The 19963-nt window shown below is 45.9% G+C and overlaps 1 protein-coding gene across 1 annotated transcript in view; it reads right to left on the bottom strand.

Moving 5' to 3' along the window:
- Positions 1-19963, bottom strand: part of loxhd1a (lipoxygenase homology PLAT domains 1a) — a 160387-nt gene that overhangs the window by 79048 nt on the left and 61376 nt on the right. Inside the window, exons 11-18 of the mRNA XM_078198217.1 lie at positions 18838-18924; positions 9971-10106; positions 8633-8787; positions 8340-8500; positions 8099-8175; positions 5357-5553; positions 3439-3631; positions 525-685 (exon numbers count right to left, since the gene is read on the bottom strand). Of these exons, the coding sequence (XP_078054343.1) occupies positions 525-685; positions 3439-3631; positions 5357-5553; positions 8099-8175; positions 8340-8500; positions 8633-8787; positions 9971-10106; positions 18838-18924 (1167 nt within the window). The remainder of the gene's footprint in view (positions 1-524; positions 686-3438; positions 3632-5356; positions 5554-8098; positions 8176-8339; positions 8501-8632; positions 8788-9970; positions 10107-18837; positions 18925-19963) is intronic.

Below are 19963 nucleotides of genomic sequence, written 5' to 3'. Positions count from 1 at the left end.
GATTGGGCACTTTACAGCCCTTTGGACTTTGAGTTCAACAACTTCAGAGCATGAACTCTCTCCTCCATTTTTATCTTAATTTTTTTGGACCGAACTTCCTCCCCCACAGGGCCATCTGCCACTTGTTATACTTTCACATAGCACTGACCCTTGTTTTGCTATTAACACATTGTGCTATCTTACCTTTATGCCGCTATTAGCACCTTATTTAATCTTTAACACCACCATTAACATTCCCTTTGCCTGGTTCCCACCTATCCCTGGCCTTCTAGTTTGTTCCACCTGCTCCACTATCCCTCCCCAGCTATTTAATCCATCACATTTCCATCTCTCTGCGACTTTGAAGATTCAAACAGACTCAAAGCCTTCATTTTGTTTCTCTCTTCACAGATGCTGTCGGACTGGTTGAGCCTTTCCAGCATTCTCTGTTTTTAGTATTGCTGAACGGAATACTTACATTTCCATCAGGACTAGGACTGATTCCTCCAGTGCCCTTCCTTCACTGAACTTTTATCCAAGCTTACCTTAAACATCTCTGTCGCTCCTCGCACAAAATTGTCCGAGCGACTTCGGAGGCGGATTACTTCCGTTTTTCCCAGCTCTCCATATATCTGGATGAAGACTTTAGCATCAGTGCCAGCTCCAGTGACGTCTCCTGTGTGCACTGCCACCTCATAGTTGATTACTGGTCAAATGCAGAGGAAATGGAGGTAAGGTACACAAGCACAAAGATACACAGCAGGACAAGCAATGGATTTGTGCTCAGCTGAGGGTAGATTCACTGAGGGTAAAGTCACTGCCCCAGCAGCCAGCTGCACTGGAAGGATGTGGAGTTCTAGTGCTGTGAGTGCACCACATTTACCCACTCGCTTTCAGCACAGCTTCCCAATCCACCTGCAGGGTCAGAAATAAACCCCTTGGGTATCATTGCATTTTGGAATCCCTTCAGTGCATCGGGTCTGCACCGACTATCTGACAGCGCATCCCACCCAGGCCCTCTTCCTGCCCTATTCCTGCAATTCCACACATTCCCTGTGGCTAATCCCATCTAACCTGCACATCTTGGGTCACTAAAGGGCAATTTAGCACGGCCAATCCACCTAAACTGCGCATCTTTGGAGTGTGGGAGGAAACCGGAGCATCTGGAGGAAACCCACGTAGACACGGGGAGAATGTGCAAACTTCACACAGACACTTACCCAAGGCTGGAATTGAATTCGGGTCCTGGAGCTGTGAGGCAGCAGTGCTAACCACTGTGCCAACGTGCTGCCCGAAGGAAGGCACTGGTTGAAATGGGCGGGCTTCTAACCGGATGGGACAGCCTTTTTTTGCTCAGGTAATTAGGTAGCTGCACCAGAATTCCACAAAAAAAGCAAGCAAATAACACATACCCAGCGACATTGACATCAGCAATCACTGCCGTGCTTTGGAATCAACTAGGCAAAAAGGATTTATTTGAAGATGAGAAGCCCTGGGCATGATGAAGAGTCAGGTGGCTGATTCCTGCTTCCATTGGACTGAATTTTGAGGATAGATTAGAAACATCTGCAGCCTCATGGAGGGGGAATGATAGAAAAGCGTTTATGGATATAGGAGTTATTAAATGGTAAATGGAATAGAAAAGGACAACCTGGAGAATTATTTCAAATTAAACCATGTAGGACAAATGACACAGGTACCAACTAGTAAACAATAATTCAAGGATTAATATCAGTCAGCACCTCATCACTCAAAAAATGATCAATATCTCTGTGAGGGATAGCTAGGGGCAGTCTCTGCAATTCTTCAGCTGGGGGAGGCGATGGCCTAGTGGTATTATCACTAGACTATTAATCCAGTTAAATGTTCTAGGGACCTGGGTTCAAATCCCACCATGGCAGATGGTCGAATCTGAATTCAACAACAAAACATCTGGAATTAAGAATCTACTGATGACCATGAAACCATTGTCGATTGTTGGAAAAACCCATCTGGTTCACTAATGTCCTTTAGGGAAGGAAATCTGCTGTCCTTACCTGGTCTGGCCTACATGTGACTCCAGAGCCACAGCAATGTGGTTGACTCTCAACTGCCTTTGGACATCTAGGGATGGGCAATAAATGCTGGCCAGCCAGCGATGCCCATTTCCCAAGAATGAATTTTTAAAAAGTGGATGCAATGATGAGAGGAATGGAGGGGTGCTACTGGACAACCTCCAACATGGGCAAGGCAACCCTGGTGCATGCACCGGCTGCATGCATGAGCAAGGACCCAAAATCGCATCCTGCTGGTACTACTCCAGTCTCGCCTGCCACAGTATCGGAGTGGGCGAGGGGCGGGCAACAGAAATGTCCGTTGACCTTGGGTAGGAATTTCCGGTCTCGCTCGAGCAAGGTTGTAAAATCCTGCCCATAATGTTTGCAAAGTGACATGTGTGCAGATAACGGCACCCTGCACCATGCGGAAGACTACAATCCTCGTTAAACCATGTGCTCGCTCCTTCTGATTCTCTCTCGCGAAACAGAATGAAATACATCCTGCTCTCGATGAATATAGAGCCTCACCATCTTCCCTTATGGCTCCGTGGATACTAAGGTGTGGGATGTTGCAAATATTTGCAGCTCCTGCTCCAAAGGATGCATCACCTTTACAGCCGCTGGCAACGCCACCCTTGCCCTGCTCTGAGCTCGCAGCTTTGGCTGCAGCAGGTGACAGATTTCACTGAGGACATCTTTACTGAAGTACAGACATCTCACACATTGTTCCTCATTATGGTTCCGATTAAAATACTTAAAAGGGACAGACAGGGTAGATGCAGGCAAGATATTTCCCCTGGTTGGGGAGTCTTGAACCAGGGGACACAATTCCACATTGCAAAGTATTACAAAGAGCACTGTGATCTTTACCTCCTCACCTCACGTATATGAATGTGTTATACAAATGCAATAGGGGATCTGTCTAAATTTCAACAGAATGAAGAAGGGGAGAAAAGATCACGAGGGAGATATCCTTTAGGAAAGGAAATCTACTGTCCTCATCCCCTCTGGCCTATCTGTGACTCCAGACCACAGCAAAGTGCTTTACTCTTAACTGGTCCCTGAAATGGCCCAGCAAGCCATTCAGTTGTATTCAGAAAGGTGGCTTACCTCCAACTTCACAAGGAGAATGAGGAATGGGCAATAAAAGCTGGACTGATCAACAATGCTCACGAATGAATGAATAAAGAAAAATAATCAGTATACATGGAGCTAGGCACGGACAAGGATATTGGGTATCAAATGAGAGAATAGCTAGATTAACGCTGAAGTAATGAGATGGTTTGCATTTACAAATCTTAGAGGTCTAAACACAGACACAGAGGTGGATTAAAGATTGCAAGGAGCATTCATATCTTTCCCATGAAGAATTTATTGGGAAAGTGGATGAGAATCCTTTCCTTCCAGACCTTCATATCCTTACATTTCTCGATATCCGTGATCTCGCTGGGATAGATTTCAATCTCGGTCTTGCCATCTGCTTCATCCTTGCACAGCCAGCGATGAGCCGGGAACATATACTCCTTCCCGTGAACTGGAACTTTAACCTGAACGCTGTCCAAGAACCAACCAGCTCTCAATCCCACATTATCATGTCCAATCAGCAAACGGTTTAGCTTTTCGGAAACAAAAGTCAAAGGCGTGAAATCAGTAAGGCTATTTGGCACTTTGACATTCTTCATCATCTTAGCTTCTATCCCACTCTTTAATCTACCAAAGGAAAAGTTAAACATAAATGTATCCTGATTTTAAAATATATTCCAGCAAAACAATAAAATATTCCTCTATTGTCACAGCTGCAAAACCAGAGAATCCTACTGAAGGTCAATGGACCTTTGCATGGCCTGCCCCCCGCCCGCTATGAATCCTGTGGCAGGCGGGATGCGGGAATTCCCCTCATGATCTCTAGCATCTAGAAGGACAAGGGAGCAGACACATGGGAACACCACTACCTGGGATTTTCCCTCCAAGACATCACCACCCTGACTTAGAAATATATCACCCTTCCTTCACTGTTGTTGGGTCAAATCCTGGAACACCCTCCCTAACAGCACTGTGGATCACAGGGACTGCTGTGATTCAAGAAGGCAGCTCACCACCACCTTCTAAAGGACAATTAGGGATGGGCAATAAATGTTGGCCACCCAGTGACGTCCACAACCCATGAAAGAATAAAATAAAATACACCTTAGGTGAATTTCCTTACAGTTGTTGGGCATTGCTGTTCCAATATTGCCTGTTTCACATCATTTCCAAAAAGGAAAATTACCTCGAGAGCTCAAAATTAAAATACATACACAAAGTTATTCGATTTCATTTCGATCCTCAAAATTCATTGCTATCAATGATAGTAAGTAAGGGTATCTGGAGGTTACATTTTGTCATTGCCGAATATTTAAACTTTGAATGAAAGGGTTGGTGTAGTGGTTTAATACAATTAGCTGGAGCTTCCTTTTGCCCTCGTTAAAGTTAAAGTTTATTTATTAGTGTCACAAGTAGGCTTACATTAACACTGCAATGAAGTTACTGTACAAAACCCCCAGTCGCCACGCTCCGGCACCTGTCCGGGTGCACTAAGGGACAATTTAGCATGGCCAATGCACCTAACCAGCACATCCTTCAGACTGTGGGAGGAAACTGGAGCACCCCCACGCAGACATGGAAAGAACGTGCAGATTCCACACAGACAGTGACCCAATCCAGGAATTGAACCCGGGTCCTCTGAAGCTGTAAGGCAGCAGTGCTAACCACTGTGCCACCATGCCGCCCCAGCTTTATATAGTGTGATATAGCTTTATATTGTTATATTATTGTTATTATGTTATAGCTTTATATTCTGTGATTGCATTTGTATCCAGTTGAGAGAGGATGGTGATCTTGGACGTAATGTTGTAATTCATTGGATAAATTCCTAGCCAGAGTGCAAAGAGTCAGCAAGTTGTGGGCGGCACGGTAGCACAGTGGTTAGCACTGCTGCTTCACAGCTCCAGGGACCTGGGTTCGATTCCCGGCTTGGGTCACTGTCTGTGTGGAGTTTGCACATTCTCCTCGTGTCTGCGTGGGTTTCCTCCGGGTGCTCCGGTTTCCTCCCACAGTCCAAAGATGTGTAGGTTAGGTTGATTGGCCATGCTAAAAATTGCCCTTAGTGTCCTGGGATGTGTAGGTTAGAGGGATTAGTGGGTAAATATATAGGGATATGGGGGTAGGGCCTGGGTGGGATTGTGGTCGGTGCAGACTCGATGGGCCGAATGGCCTCTTTCTGTACTGTAGGGTTTCTATGATTTCTAAGTTAGAAAACAGCTCAGAGGTTCGCTCCACAATCAGCACCAACATGTACTTACTTTTCCGATATCCAATGTGTCGATGATGAAAACGTCCACACGGCCTTGTTCAAAGTAATTTCCCAAGTCATTGTCAGAGATGGCTAGGGAATGCTTGCTGGTGTCTCCCTTCTCTCCGTACAGTTTGATGAAAACCTTTGAGTCACTACTGGCTCCGGGCACACTTCCTGTCTTCACTATGATATGGTAACGGATATCTGCAAATTCCATCCATGAAACAATATTTGACAAAAGGCTCAAGAAAGGAATAAAGCAAGACTTGCATTTATGTAACACCTCACATGACCCTCGGATGTCCTAAAGTGCTTTAAGAGTAACTGTTCATGTGACTCAGTAGCTGGTTAACTGGACAAATTTGTAACTGAAAGTTACAATTGTAAATCTGTAATAAGCATAGTTAAAGAGTGGAAAACCATTGCTACTGTCTTCGATCCCTGGCCCATACTCTGTTGCCTCGTACTGACCACATTCTGAGGCTGAATCAGCCCATCACAACCTTACCATCCTTTTTGACTGTGAGTTGAGCATCTGACCCCACATTCTCTCCATTACCAAGACTGCTTGCTCCCAGAACATGAACCTACAATGGTTCCCAGCCTGGTAACGCCTTGATTTTTAAACTTTCATCTTTGTTGTCAGATACTTCAATCTAAACTGCTCCAGCCATACAATTCTCCCAGATTCCCGCGTTTATCCAATTCTGGCCTCTTGCGCAAACCCAGGTCAGGATTCTCCGACCTTGCCTGCGGCTGGGATTCTCCAGTCCCGCTGCTGCAAATAGCAATTTGGCTGAGCACCAAGTTCTTCGTTCTCTCTGGCAGCGGTGAATTCTGAGAATTCCAGCCCCAGTTTTAACTGCTCTACAATGGGTGGCTGTGCATTCAGCTATCCAAGGCCTAAGCTCTGGCACTCTCTCCCTTTCTTCCTCCTCTCCACCTTTGGAATCGTAGAATCCTACAGTGCAGAAGGAGGCCATTCGGCCCATCGAGTCTGCACCAACCACAATCCCACCCAGGCCCTATCCCCATAACCCCATGCATTTACCCTGGCTAGTCCCCCTGACACGAAGGGGCAATTTAGCATTGTCAATCCACTTAACCCGCACATCTTTGGACTGTGGGAGGAAACTGGAGCACCCGGAGGAAACCCACGCAGACACGGGGAGAACGTGCAAACTCCACACAGACAGTGACCCAAGCCAGGGATTGAACCTGGGTCCCTGGCACTATGAGGCAGCAGTGCTAACCACTGTGCCACCCTGTCACTGAAAGATGTTTAATATACTTTTTTAAAGATAGTCCTTAAATCAAACTCTTTGGTCATGGGTTTTATTATCTCCTTATTTGGCTCGATGTCAAATTATAGAATCATAGAATCCCACAGTGCTGTTCACCGCAGGCGCACCTATCTAAACAGGCACTGTCCCTTAATAAACTCCCCTTCATAAGAACATAAGAAATAGGAGCAGGAGTAGGGCATCTGGCCCTTCGAGCCTGCCCCGCCATTCAACAAGATCATGGCTGATCTGAAGCGAATCAGTTCCACTTACCCGCCTGCTCCCCATATCCCCTAATTCCCTTATCGATCAGAAATCTATCTACCCGTGATTTAAACATATTCAACGAGGAAGCCTCCACCACTTCAATGGGCAGAGAATTCCAGAGATTCACTACCCTCTGAGAGAAGAAGTTCCCCCTCAACTCTGTTCTGAACCGGCCCCCCCTTATTTTGAGGCTGTGCCCTCTAGTTCTGGTTTCCCTTCTAAGTGGAAAGAATCTCTCCACCTCTACCCTATCCAGCCCCTTCATTATCTTATATGTCTCTATAAGATCACCCCTCATCCTTCTAAACTCCAACGAGTACAGACCCAATCTGTTTAATCTCTCCTCATAAGCTACACCCCTCATCTCCGGTATCAACCTGGTGAACCTTCTCTGCACTCCCTCCAAGGCCAATATATCCTTTCGCAAATAAGGGGACCAAAACTGCACACAGTACTCCAGTTGCGGCCTCACCAGTGCCTTGTACAGTTGCAGCAAGACCTCCCTGCTTTTATATTCTATCCCCCTCGCGATAAAGGCCAACATTCCATTCGCCTTCTTGATCACCTGCTGCACCTGCAGACTGTGTTTTTGCGATTCGTGCACAAGGACCCCCAGGTCCCTCTGCACAGTCGCACGATGTAATTTTTCTCCATTTAAATAATATTCCAATTTACTGTTATTTCTTCCAAAGTGGATAACCTCACATTTGCTAACGTTATATTCCATCTGCCAGATCCTCGCTCACTCGCTCAGCCTATCCAAATCTCTCTGCAGACTTTCCGCGTCCTCCACGCAATTCGCTTTCCCACTCACCTTCGTGTCATCAGCAAACTTGAATACCCTACATTCAGTCCCCTCCTCCAGATCATCTATGTAAATGGTAAACAATTGAGGCCCCAGCACCGATCCCTGCGGCACGCCACTGGTCACCAACTGCCAACCAGAAAAGCACCCATTTATCCCAACTCTCTGCTTCCTGTTAGATAGCCAATCCCCAATCCACGCCAACACCTTACCCCTAACTCCGTGTACCCCAATCTTCTGCAGCAACCTTTTGTGAGGCACCTTATCGAACGCCTTCTGGAAATTATCGAACGCCTTCAGAAGGAACCTCACTGTTGAAGACAGCAAGCCCCTTTATGTGGGAAGACATCTGGATGACTCACATTTGCAACGTTCAGACAAAATCCTTACTTACTTTTAAGCATCTGTGCATCTCCGATTGGAACCAGCTCTCGAACAATCTGACCGTCATCTTCACCTTTATCCAGCCACCTGCGATAAATAGAAATGTGTTTTTATTGTCTTCCTCCGCCTTTTGCTAACAGTTTTTATTTTTGCCCCTCCCGTACCCCGTACAGAAGCACAATGTGCACAGACATGTGGGCACACCAATACTCTCCTGTAAAATGGGACAATAGGCAGTTAAAACGAATAACCTGTAACAGGGAAATTCCACAGCTTGCGACTCAGGTGCTCCTTCCTCTTTCACCACCACCTTGTCCAGGTACCAGCCACAGCTCCCGCCTCTCCCGTCATGTCCTATTCGCACTCTCGTCACCTTCTTCAGACTTACAGCCTCAATGATAAACTCATCCGCCTGAATATAGGAAATACAGCAAAATACTGGCTGGGTAAATCAGGATAGGGACAGACTGGGTAAATAAATATATCCAGTCCTGATAAAACTGGGTACAATTTCTTTCTGACAAAACGCACATATTGTACTCACATTGCCCTTCTCAAATTTATTGACGTTATTCTTGCTGTCGTAAAGCACCCGCTCTCCTGTGTCGCCCTTCAGGCCTATCAGGCAAATAAAGACATTGGCATCTGTGCCACTGCCGCTCACGTTGCCAGTGCAGATGATAACCCGGTACTTCACCACTGTGAGGAACACACACAGAACAAAATGAGTACCATGGGTGAGGATACACCTTGCAGGGTTTGCTTTTAGTGTCCCAGTGGTGCCCAAAGTCAGTTTGAGATTACTGACACAATATGACTCAGAGCAGCAGCTGTGGATTGCAGGTCTGTGTTTCCCTGGACACACTGAGCTTCTGATAGCAGCGCGGTTCTGATGGTGAATTGTGGAAGGCAATGGGAGTTGCTGCTGAAGAGGCTGCCACCCTAACAGCATAAGGAACAGGAATTCCGCCATTCAGTCCCTCCATCCTGCTCCACCGTTCAAAAAGACCATGGCAAAATTTCTATCTCAACTCCACTTTCCTGCCTACTTGCATACCCCTTGGCGTTGTATTATGTTTATTAGCTGTTCATACAGCAGTAGCTATTGTTCATGCTTCTTCCTCAGAGGGAACTAGCACATGTCATGGTGGAAAGAAAATAAAAGCATCTGAAATGGAGGGAGGGGAGAGTGAAGGAATATAAAGAAAAAGTATAAAAGGCTGCTGATCTCACACTATAATAAGTGGCTCTACCTGCATTTTGCAGGAGTGAATGAAAATAGGGGGAGTAATTTTGGCTTCAGATGAAATTGTATAATGAATGATATAGATTCTGTTATGTATCGATCTCCAAATTGACATTTCTGTTGAAGCCACAGAGATGAAAGTCTGAAGAGATGTATAACGTGCAGCTGAATCGATAACCCCTGGTTGACCACCCAAGGTCAAGATACCCACAGTGGTTCTTCTGCCGATGTGTCTATCCTACCCGCTCCTCAACCCATCTGTTTATATAGAGCAGCACCCTGCTGGACAGCTTTCCTGGTGCACAGAAGTTGCATTGGTTTTGGAGTGTTAGGATATTGGACGGGGGTGGGGTGGCTGGGGGTGGGGGAGGGCGTGGAAGAAGTCGATGAGTGAGATCAGATTGAAGAGTGGGGAGACTGCACACACGGACTGACGGTGCAGCAGTGCCAGAGATACGTGAGGGGAGCCTACCTCCTGGAAATGGCAGTCGGGGACTTGCGCAAAGCCAGCAGGAGATCAGAAACAAAGGAAAGGGACAAGCAAATAAAAGTGCAGCAATAATAACACAGACAATATCAAAAGGCAGTCTGAATACAGTCTGTCTGGCTTCCTTCCTACTTCACTCATGCACTCACAGGGCAGGACTTCATCGACACAGTCTCCCTCAGCAGGCAGCTCCCGTATGATCTCATTATCGTCTTCATTGATGTCCAGCCATCGGCCACATTTGAAATTATATTTTTCCTTCGTCAGAGATTTCATTAAAGTCACCTGCAGTAAATTAGAGCACATGCACACATTGGGCTGGACTTGCACTAAAGTTTAAAGTATTAAAGTTTAAAGTCAATTTATTGGTGTCACAAGTAGGCTCACATTAACACTGCACTGAAGTTACTGTGAAAATCCCCTGTCGCCACACTCCGGCACCTGTTCGGGTACACTGAGGGAGAATTTAGCACGGCCAATGCGCCTAACCAGCACGTCTTTCAGACTGTGGGAGGAAACCAGAGCACCCGGAGGAAACGCAGGCAGACACAGGAAGAACGGATAGTTTCAACTTTTTGTTTTGTTTTTAGAGAGCTAAGGATTTAAATAACTTCAGACCATTACACTTAAACAGATCTTACGTGACCTTCAGGAGTATTTTATGTCTCCTTCATAAATTCATGACTCCCAAATTGTGGGTTTAAGGCCCTTGTAGCATCAAAAAAAGGTCTCTCTTAAACTCAGTATTATTTTCAACTCTGCAGATTCATGTTTTGTGCCTGATGTAAATTGTATCGGTTGGAAATGGGGCAGCATTTCCACATCCAGGTCCTGCCCTCCATTTTCAAAGGTAGAATAGAGTAGAATCCCTACAGTGCGGAAGGAGGCCATTCGGCCCATCGAGTCTGCACCGACCACAATCCCACCCAACCCCTATCCCACACATTTACCCTGCTAGTCCCCCTGACACTAAGGGGCAATTCACTATGGCCAATCCACCTAACCCGCACATCTTTGGACTGAGGGAGGAAACTGGAGCGCCCGGAGGAAATCCATGCAGACATGAGGAGAATGTGTAAACACCACACAAAGGTCTCTGGAGTCATCGCAAAAATCTAGTCCTTGGTGTGTGTATCATAATTTAGACATGGACCTAAATCCACTTGGTAATATTCAATCACCTAGATTAAATCTCAGGTAGTATTGATATTTATTTGTCAATCAAATGCATATTTTAAAATAGTACATTTCCCATGGCATTGCTTATGTGTACCCAAAACCTGGAGTGTGGTTTCTGGTGCTTGCTCCAAAGACTCACTGGACTTAAACACTGCTATTCCTTTTGTTTTATTCATTCGTGGGACTTGGGCGCTGCTGGCTGGCCAACTTTTCTTGCCCATCCCTAGTTGCTCTTGTTCAGAGGGCAGTTGAGAGTCAACCACATTGCTGTGGCTCTGGAGTCACATGTAGGCCAGACCGGGTAAGGACGGCAGATTTCCTTCCCTAATGGGCATCTGTGATGATCTTCTCTTGTGACCATTTAACCTGGGGGCCTGATACTCAACAATTGCCGATACCGCTCGTGTCTCACAAATATTATTGACACCCAGAATACTGTTGCATTCTGATTTTGGAGTTGTATTCTGACCTCTCACTGTCAGACCAATCAGAAGGTGAAGTGAGAACTTTTGTCAGGGAATGTGATATTACGCTGAGAAAAGCAAACATAGACTTGCATTCATATCGTCATGTCAGGATGACCCTTTACAACCAATGAATTATAGTTGAAGTGCGATCACTGCTGCATTGTAGTTAAGTAGCAGCCAGTTGGGAACTTGTAGGTGGTGGCGTTCCCATCGATCTGCACCCTTCTAGGTGGTAGCCATCACAGGTTTGTAAGATGCTGTTGAAAGAGTCTTGTCCAGTTGCTGCAGTGCATCTTGTATATGGTAAGACAGCTAACTTTGCACAGCAGAGGGAGTGAATGTTTAAGGTAATGAATGGGGTGATGATTAAACGGGCTGCCTTGTCCCAGATGGTGTTGAGTTTCTTAACTGTCATTGGAGCTGTACTCATCCAGGCAACTGATGAGTATTCCATCACATTGCTGACTTGTGCCTTGTAGATAATGAACAGGCTTTGGGGTATCAGGAAGTGAGTTATTCATCATGGAATTCCCAACCTCCAACATGCTTTTGTCGTCATGGTATTTATATAGCTAGTCCTGTTCAGTTTCTGTTCAATGGTAACCCCCAGGATATTGATAGTGGGGGATTCAATGATGGTAATGTAATTGAGTATAAAGGGAAGATGATTGGATTCTCTGTTGCTGCAGATTGTTATGCTGTGTCGTTTATGCGTTGTCAAGTGGTTTCAGACTTTTTTTTAGGAAGAAAAGATATTTATGGATCTGCGAAACTTGGTACCGGAGTTTGCAGCGCTTGGCTGCCCTGCAGCTGAAGCTCCAGTCCTTTCATGCTTACCACATTGTTGCTTGATGATCCTACCCAAGAGAGGACTTCACCCTGTGGGGTGATTACTCACTCACAGTTCCCAATGGTGCCTCAAGTCAAGTGACCCACTTCTGACGGACACCACATACACAACAGAGATGGTGATTGTCTAGCAGTTGTGTTGCATGAATGTTACTTGGGGCTTATCAGCCCAAGCCTGCATGTCCCGGTCTTGCCTCATATGGACACAGGTGGCTTCAATGTCTGAGGCATCATGAACAGTGCTGAACATTCTGCAATAATTCTCATTTCTGACCTTATGATGGACAGACGGTGATTGATGGAGCAGCTAAAGATGGCTGAGCCTAGCCTATTGTTCAGTCAGTCTGTCAGCTTTTAACAAAGTTGTTTCGCCGTTAAAACCTGAGATATAGGGTTATTCTGCTAACTTCTCATGTCAAAAGAGATCCGATGTGGCTGTGTGATAAAACTGGAAAAGGGAAATGAATAGGAAAGCCCTGTGTTCTTTCTTTAAGCACAATATGAATTGACATCCTCTGGAAAAAAGAACACACATTGTGATTCTGACAATAATGGTCCAAAATGTGAAATCCAAAGTAAGTCAATAAAATACCTGAGGAGATGATGGCCTAGTGGTATTATCGCCAGACTCCTAATCCAGAAACTCAGCTAATGTTCTGGGGATCCGGGTTTGAATCCCGCCACAGCAGATGGTGGAATTTGAATTAAACTATTTGGAATTAAGAATCTACTGATGACCATGAAACAATCTACTGATGACCATGAAAGGGGGATGGGAACCAGAGTGTCAGAGCAGATAGTGGAGCAGGGGTAAAAAGACAGGTTAGTTCAAGTAAAATCACAAATGGAAGGGTTGAGTGTGGTAGAAATAACCTTTTGAGGTGTGTCTATTTCAATGCCAGGAGTATTGTGGGGAAGGCAGATGTGCTGAAGGCGTGGATAGACACATGGAAATATGACATTATAGCCATTAGTGAAACTTGGCTACAACGGGGGCAGGACTGGCAGCTCAATGTTCTAGGGTTCCAATGTTTCAGGCGGGATAGAGGCAGAGGGATAAAAGGTGGGGGGGGTGGCATTGTTGGTCAGGGAAAATGTTACAGCGGTACTCAGGCAGGGTAGATTAGGGAGCTTGTCTACAGAGGCCCTATGGGTGGAGCTGAGAAACAGGAAAGATATGACCACATTAATGGGGTTGTATTATAGACCACCCAATAGTCAGCGAGAATTGGAGGAGCAAATCAACAGAGAGATAGCTGACAACTGCAAGAAACACAAAGTTGTGATAGTAGGGGGTTTTAATTTTCCACATATAGATTGGGATTTGCATACTGTTAAAGGTTTAGACGGGGTAGAGTTTGTAAAATGTGTTCAGGAGAATTTTCTACATCAGTATATAGAGGTGCCAACGAGAGAGGATGCAATATTGGATCTCCTATTGGGAAATGAGTTAGGGCAGGTGATGGATGTGAGTGTGAGGGAACACTTTGGATCCAGTGATCATAATGCCATTAGTTTCAACCTGATCATGGATAAGAATAGATCTGGTCCTCGGGTTGAAGTTCTGAACTGGAAAAAGGCCAAATTTGATTAAATGAGAAGGGATCTGGGAAGTGTGGATTGGCACAGGCTGTTCTCTGGTAAGGATGTAAGTGGAAAGTGGGAGGCCTTCAAAGGAGAAATTTTGAGAGTGCAGAGTTTGTATGTTCCTGTCAGGATTAAAGGCAAAGTAAATAGGAATAAGGTACCTTGGTTCTCGAGGGAGATTGTAACACTGATTAAGAGGAAGAGAGAGTTGTATGAAATGTACAGGCAGCAAGGAACAGGTCAGATGCTCGAGGAGTATAAAAAGTGCAAGAAGCTACTTAAGAGGGAAATCAGGCGGGCTAAAAGAAGACATGAGGTTGCTTTGGCAGACAGAGTGAAGGAAAATCCAAAGAGCTTCTATAGCTATGTTAGGAGCAAAAGGATAGTGAGGGATAAAATTGGTCCTCTTGAAGGCCAGAGTGGTAGACTGTGTATGGAGCCAAAAGAGATGGGGGAGATACTAAATGGTTTTTTTGCATCCGTATTTACTGAGGAAATGGGCATGGAGTCGATGGAAATAGGACAAACAGGTAGGGAGGTCATGGAACCTTTACAGATTAAAGGGGAGGAGGTGCTTGCTGTCTTCAGGCAAATCAGAGTGGATAAATCCCCAGGACCGGACAGGATATTCCCACGGGCCTTGAGGGAAGCTAGTGTTGAACTTGCAGGGGCCCTGGCAGACATATTTAAAATGTCAGTATTCACGGGGGAGGTGCCGGATGATTGGAGGGTGGCTCATGTTGTTCCGTTGTTTAAAAAAGGTTCCAAAAGAAATCCAGGGAATTATAAGCCAGTAAGTTTGACGTCTGTGGTGGGCAAGTTATTGGAAGGCGTGATAAGGGGTAGGATCTACAAATATTTGGATAGACAGGGACTTATTCGGGAGAGTCAACATGGCTTTGTGCGTGGTAGGTCATGTTTGACCAATCTATTAGAGTTTTTCGAGGAGGTTACCAGGAAAGTGATGAAGGGAAGGCGGTGGATGTTGTCTACCTGGATTTCAGCAAGGCCTTTGACAAGGTCCCTCATGGGAGGTTAGTTAGGAAGGTTCAGTCGCTGAGTATACATGGGGAGCTAGTAAATTGGATTAGACACTGGCTCAATGGAAGAATGATGTGGAGATGCCGGCTTTGGACTGGGGTAAGCACAGTAAGAAGTCTCACAACACCAGGTTAAAGTCCAACAGGTTTATTTGGTAGCAAATACCATAAGCTTTCGGAGCTTGCTGCTCCTTCGTCAGATGGAGTGGTCTCTGTTCTCCAACAGTGCACAGACACAGAAATCAAGTTACAGAATACTAAGAAGTCAGAGAGTGGTTGTGGAGGATTGCTTCTCTGAGTGGAGGCCTGTGACTAGTGGTGTGCCGCAGGGATCGGTGTTGGGTCCATTGTTGTTTGTCATCTATATCAATGATCTGGATGATAATGTGGTAAATTGGATCAGCAAATTTGCTGATGATACAAAGATTAGAGGTGTAGTGGACAGTGAGGAAGGATTTCAAAGCTTGCAGAGGGATTTGGACCAACTAGAAAAATGGGCTGAAAAATGGCAAATGGAATTTAACGCAGACAAGTGTGAGATATTGCACTTTGGAAGGACAAACCAAAGAAGAACGTACAGGGTAAATGGTCGGACTCTGAAGAGTGCAGTTGAACAGAGGGATCTGGGAATACAGGTACAGAATTCCCTAAAAGTGACGTCACAGGTGGATAGGGTCGTAAAGAGTGCCTTTGGTACATTGGCCTTTATAAATCGGAGTATCGAGTATAAAAGTTGGAGTGTTATGGTAAGGTTATATAAGGCATTGGTGAGGCCGAATTTAGAGTATTGTGTACAGTTTTGGTCACCTAGTTACAGGAAGGATGTAAATATGGTTGAAAGAGTGCAGAGAAGGTTCACAAGGATGTTGCCGGGACTTGAGAAGCTGAGTTACAGAGAGAGATTGAATAGGTTGGGACTTTATTCCCTAGAGCGTAGAAGAATGAGGGGAGATTTGATAGAGGTGTATAAGATTTTGATGGGGATAGATAGAGTGAATGCAAGCAGGCTTTTTCCACTGAGGTTAGGGGAGAAAAAAACCAGAGGGCATGGGTTAAGGGTGAAAGGAGAAAAGTTTAAAGGGAATATTAGGGGGGGCTTCTTCACGCAGAGAGTGGTGGGAGTGTGGTATGAGCTGCCGGATAAAGTGGTAAATTCGGGGTCACTTTTAACATTTAAAAAAAACTTGAATGGATTCATGGATGAGAGGGATGTGGAGGGATATGGTCCAAGTGCAGGTCAGTGGGACTAGGCAAAAAATGGTTCGGTACAGACAAGAAGGGCCAAAAGGCCTGTTTCTGAGCTGTAATTTTCTATGGTTCTATGGTTCTATTGTCGATTGTTGGAAAAATCCACTTGGTTCACTAAGGTCCTTTAGGGAAGGAAATCTGCCGTCCTTACCTAGTCTGACCTACAGACTCCAGAACCACAGCAATGTAGCTGACTCTCAACTGCCCTCCAGGAGCAACTAGGGATGGGCAATAAATGCTGGTCAGCCAGCGATGTCCATGTCACCCATTCATTCCCACAGATGAATAAAAGAAAGAACAAGACTGAAGTTGAGATGAGGATGTTAAGAGGTTAAATGGAGTCCATAGTACTATTCAAAAATGGCCAAGGAGTTGATGCTACCCTTGTCGACAGAACTAAAAACAAATTCTGCTTCTTCCTCTCCTTTGATGTTTATGGAATCGTCCTGTGTGGAATTTGGCCATCGTGTTTGTCAATGTGAGAGCAGCTGCATTTAAAAATCAATTCATGGGATATCCTGAGGATATGACAAGGTTCTGTATAAATGCAAGTTCTTCCCATTTTTCTTAAAAGTGCTAACTGGTGCAGAGTTCAGCTCCAGTCGTGAAAGAAGCTGGGGTTCATATTTATGCCCAGGCAGTGAGAAGTGGAAATTATCCAACAATGGGGGACGTCACAATTCAGTTTGACCTGACCTTCAGCTGAGTGTCATGGAATCTTTCACATCAACCTGAGAGGCCAGGCAGGGCCTTGGCTTCATGTCTCATTCACAAAAACAGCATCTTTGACAGAACTGCACTGAAGTGGTCGGTGATGGAAGGTTGGCAATAAGGGGAGGGGGCTAGCTCTCAGGGGGCATCCCCCCTTCCTAAAAACAGGTCCTCTGGTCAGGTATTGAGGGTCTTTGACTGAGGAACTTCCATGGGAGACCGCAAGCAACCAGCAGCAGAGGTTGGGGGGGGCAGAATGCTGGAAGAATGTTATCCACAGGCACTCCCTCTATGGTCTTAAACCAAGGTGGAGGTGAGAAGGTGGTAGAATCTCCACCCATCAATCTCCCTCATCACTAAATGCCCCCCACTGCCATATTTGCCACGGGTCAGGGCTACTGAGATTCTGCACAGAAGGGACAGAGCTTCAGCTACAGAGTAAATGTATTTCTTGAGTATGGTCCAAACCTAAGGAAATGAAAATCCACAATAGTGCAGGTTTTAACTGGCCTATGGAAGGAGTGAGACTGTCAGATTTCCTTTATTTTTAATGGAATGTGAGAACTTGCTCCCCACCTCAAAGTGCCCTTCACAACATGGTGGTGAGCCACCTTCTTCAACTGCAGTCCATTAAGTCAGGTACACCCACAGCACTATGGGCAGGATTTTATGAGAAAAATTCTAAGTGTCCACCTAGTGTGAAAATGGGAGAATTGCAGATCCATTTTTTGGATGTGTTTTTACTCCCAATCTCTGCTGCTGGCGCCAGCCTCAACCCAGCACAACCCCCACAATTGTAGGGGCCCACAGTCGATCATGAACCCCTGAAGGTATAGCCCCACTACCTCCCCCCCATTGCCCAGACTGATCATGCCTCCCCCCACCGATCACAGGTATAGCAGCAGCAGCCCCCCCGCCCCCCAACTGATCGCCTGCAGAGCGCCAGTGGCCCCACGTCCTCCCGCCACCAACCTCAGGCAGAGTGAGCAGTGGGCCCCCTCCCTTCCTGATCGGGCTGCCCCGACCTGGCCCCGTCCTTTCCAGCCCCGCCCCATAGACCTTGCCCCTTTCTGGCCCAACTCCATAGGCCCTGCTGCTTTAGGCCCTGCCCCCCCCCCATAAACTCGGCCCCCCTTCAGACCCTGCTAGGCACTGCCCGGTGAGCATTGCCAAGGTGCTAAGCTGGCAGTGTCAAGGTACCAGGCTGGCACTGCCTCAAGGGACCTCAATGGCCTCCAGTTCCAATGGTGAGACCAACATGACTGTTCCTCATTCATGGGGAGCAGGTGTTTTCCTCGCTGGAGAGAACTTCTGCCAGCAAGGCCATAAAGGCAAGTAAGCCTGGACGATTGAGTGCCGGCCTTGCTAAACAGATGCAAATCACTATTTAAATATATTTAAATAAATTATTCAGCATCTTGCCAGAAATGGGCGAGAGGCTGACAGCGCCAGAAATCCGGTGCCGGTAAGATCACAGGCGTGATCCTGATTCCTCGGCACTCGTGGGATTTTACTGGCTCGCTCCACCCATCGATGGGCTGGGCGAGCGGGTAAAATCGCAGCCTATAACCTTTTTTGTAGCGGTTTCATCCAGTTGAGTAGTTTGTTAGCCTTTCACAGATAAGAGTCAACCACATGACTGGAGTCACATGAGGTCTCAAGGTTGTTTTTACAGCAATCTGATAGCTTCGTGTGGACTCACTTTGCTTCACGGGTCACTGTGAAACCATACAAACTCTTAATTCCAGATTAAATGAGTAATGAATGAATTAATTGGGTTTAAATTCCACCAGCTGCCATGATGGGATTGGAACGCTATTTCCAGAGCATTAGTCCAGGGCTCTGGGTTACTGTTCCGGGAACATTACCACTACCCTACCCTGCAGCATCTTGTCCTATTCCATTCTTTCTTATCGTTTCAGTTTAATGACTTACTTTATTCAAATGCCAACCAGCAAAGGGATGTCGTTTCTCATGCCAGATTCTCAGCTTGTAAATGGTGCCCAATTCTGGGAGTTCAATCTGCAAAGCGATAGAAGACACATGAAGTGAACAATCAAGCCACAGAGAATCACGTTCTACTCTGTGCAATGCAGTCATGGCCTTTCAATATGCAATGCTGTGATTTTGTTGAAATTCATTCATGGGACATGGGCATCACTGGTTGGGCCAGCAATTATTGCCCATCCCTAGTTACCCTTGGAGGGCAGTTGAGAATAAACCACATTGCTGTGGCTCTGGAGTCACATATAGGCCAGACCGGGTAAGAATGGCAGATTTCCTTCCCGAAAGACATTAGTGAACCAGATGGGTTTTTCCTGACAATTGACAATGTTTTCATGGTCATCAGTAGATTCTTAATTCCAGATATTTTTTATTGAGTTCAAATTCCACCATCTGCTGTGGCGGGACTGGAACCCGGGTCCCCAGAACATTAGCTGAGTTTCTGGATTAATGGTCCAGAGATAATACCATTAGGCCATCGCCTCCTCTATAGGGATTGGCTTAAACCTTACTGAAAGCAGACAAGTCCTTTGAGATACACCCACAGATACGTTGCCCTGTGACAGAGAGGTCACTAAACAGATCTGTGTATCATTGATAATAGTTCTTCTCCATTGTGAAGCTTGAGGCTGAGAGCTTTAACAGCCCTGCATACTGACCTTTGAAATATATCCAAACAAAGGTGTGGCTCAGAGTGGTCAAAACAATATTGAACAACACCACGCTGAACCCTGCAATGTATTAAATAACTGAGGGTTAGGTGTCCTGCCGATGACCTTTCTGATACTGTACAGATTGTTCTCTCTGGTCCATGAATTGCCCAACTCATCTGTCTTTGCTGAATTTTCCAGACAGAATGATTTGTATTTACATGCACTGGGAATTTCCCAAGGCCTTCTCCTCTGCCAACCTAACTTTGTGGGAGAACCCATTGACGTGCGTGAAGAAGGTTTCGGCTGATATTACAGAGCACGGCAGGAGAATCCCTGAGGAAATCCCTCGTAATGGCACCTTGCATATCCTCAAGCTCATGAGAAGGGCCTGAACCTGCAAACTT

Source organism: Mustelus asterias, chromosome 1, assembly GCF_964213995.1.
Source record: "Mustelus asterias chromosome 1, sMusAst1.hap1.1, whole genome shotgun sequence".
Lineage (NCBI taxonomy): Eukaryota > Metazoa > Chordata > Chondrichthyes > Carcharhiniformes > Triakidae > Mustelus > Mustelus asterias.
The sequence above is the reverse complement of the archived record's forward strand: the minus strand, read 5'-3'. Positions and strand labels throughout refer to the sequence as shown.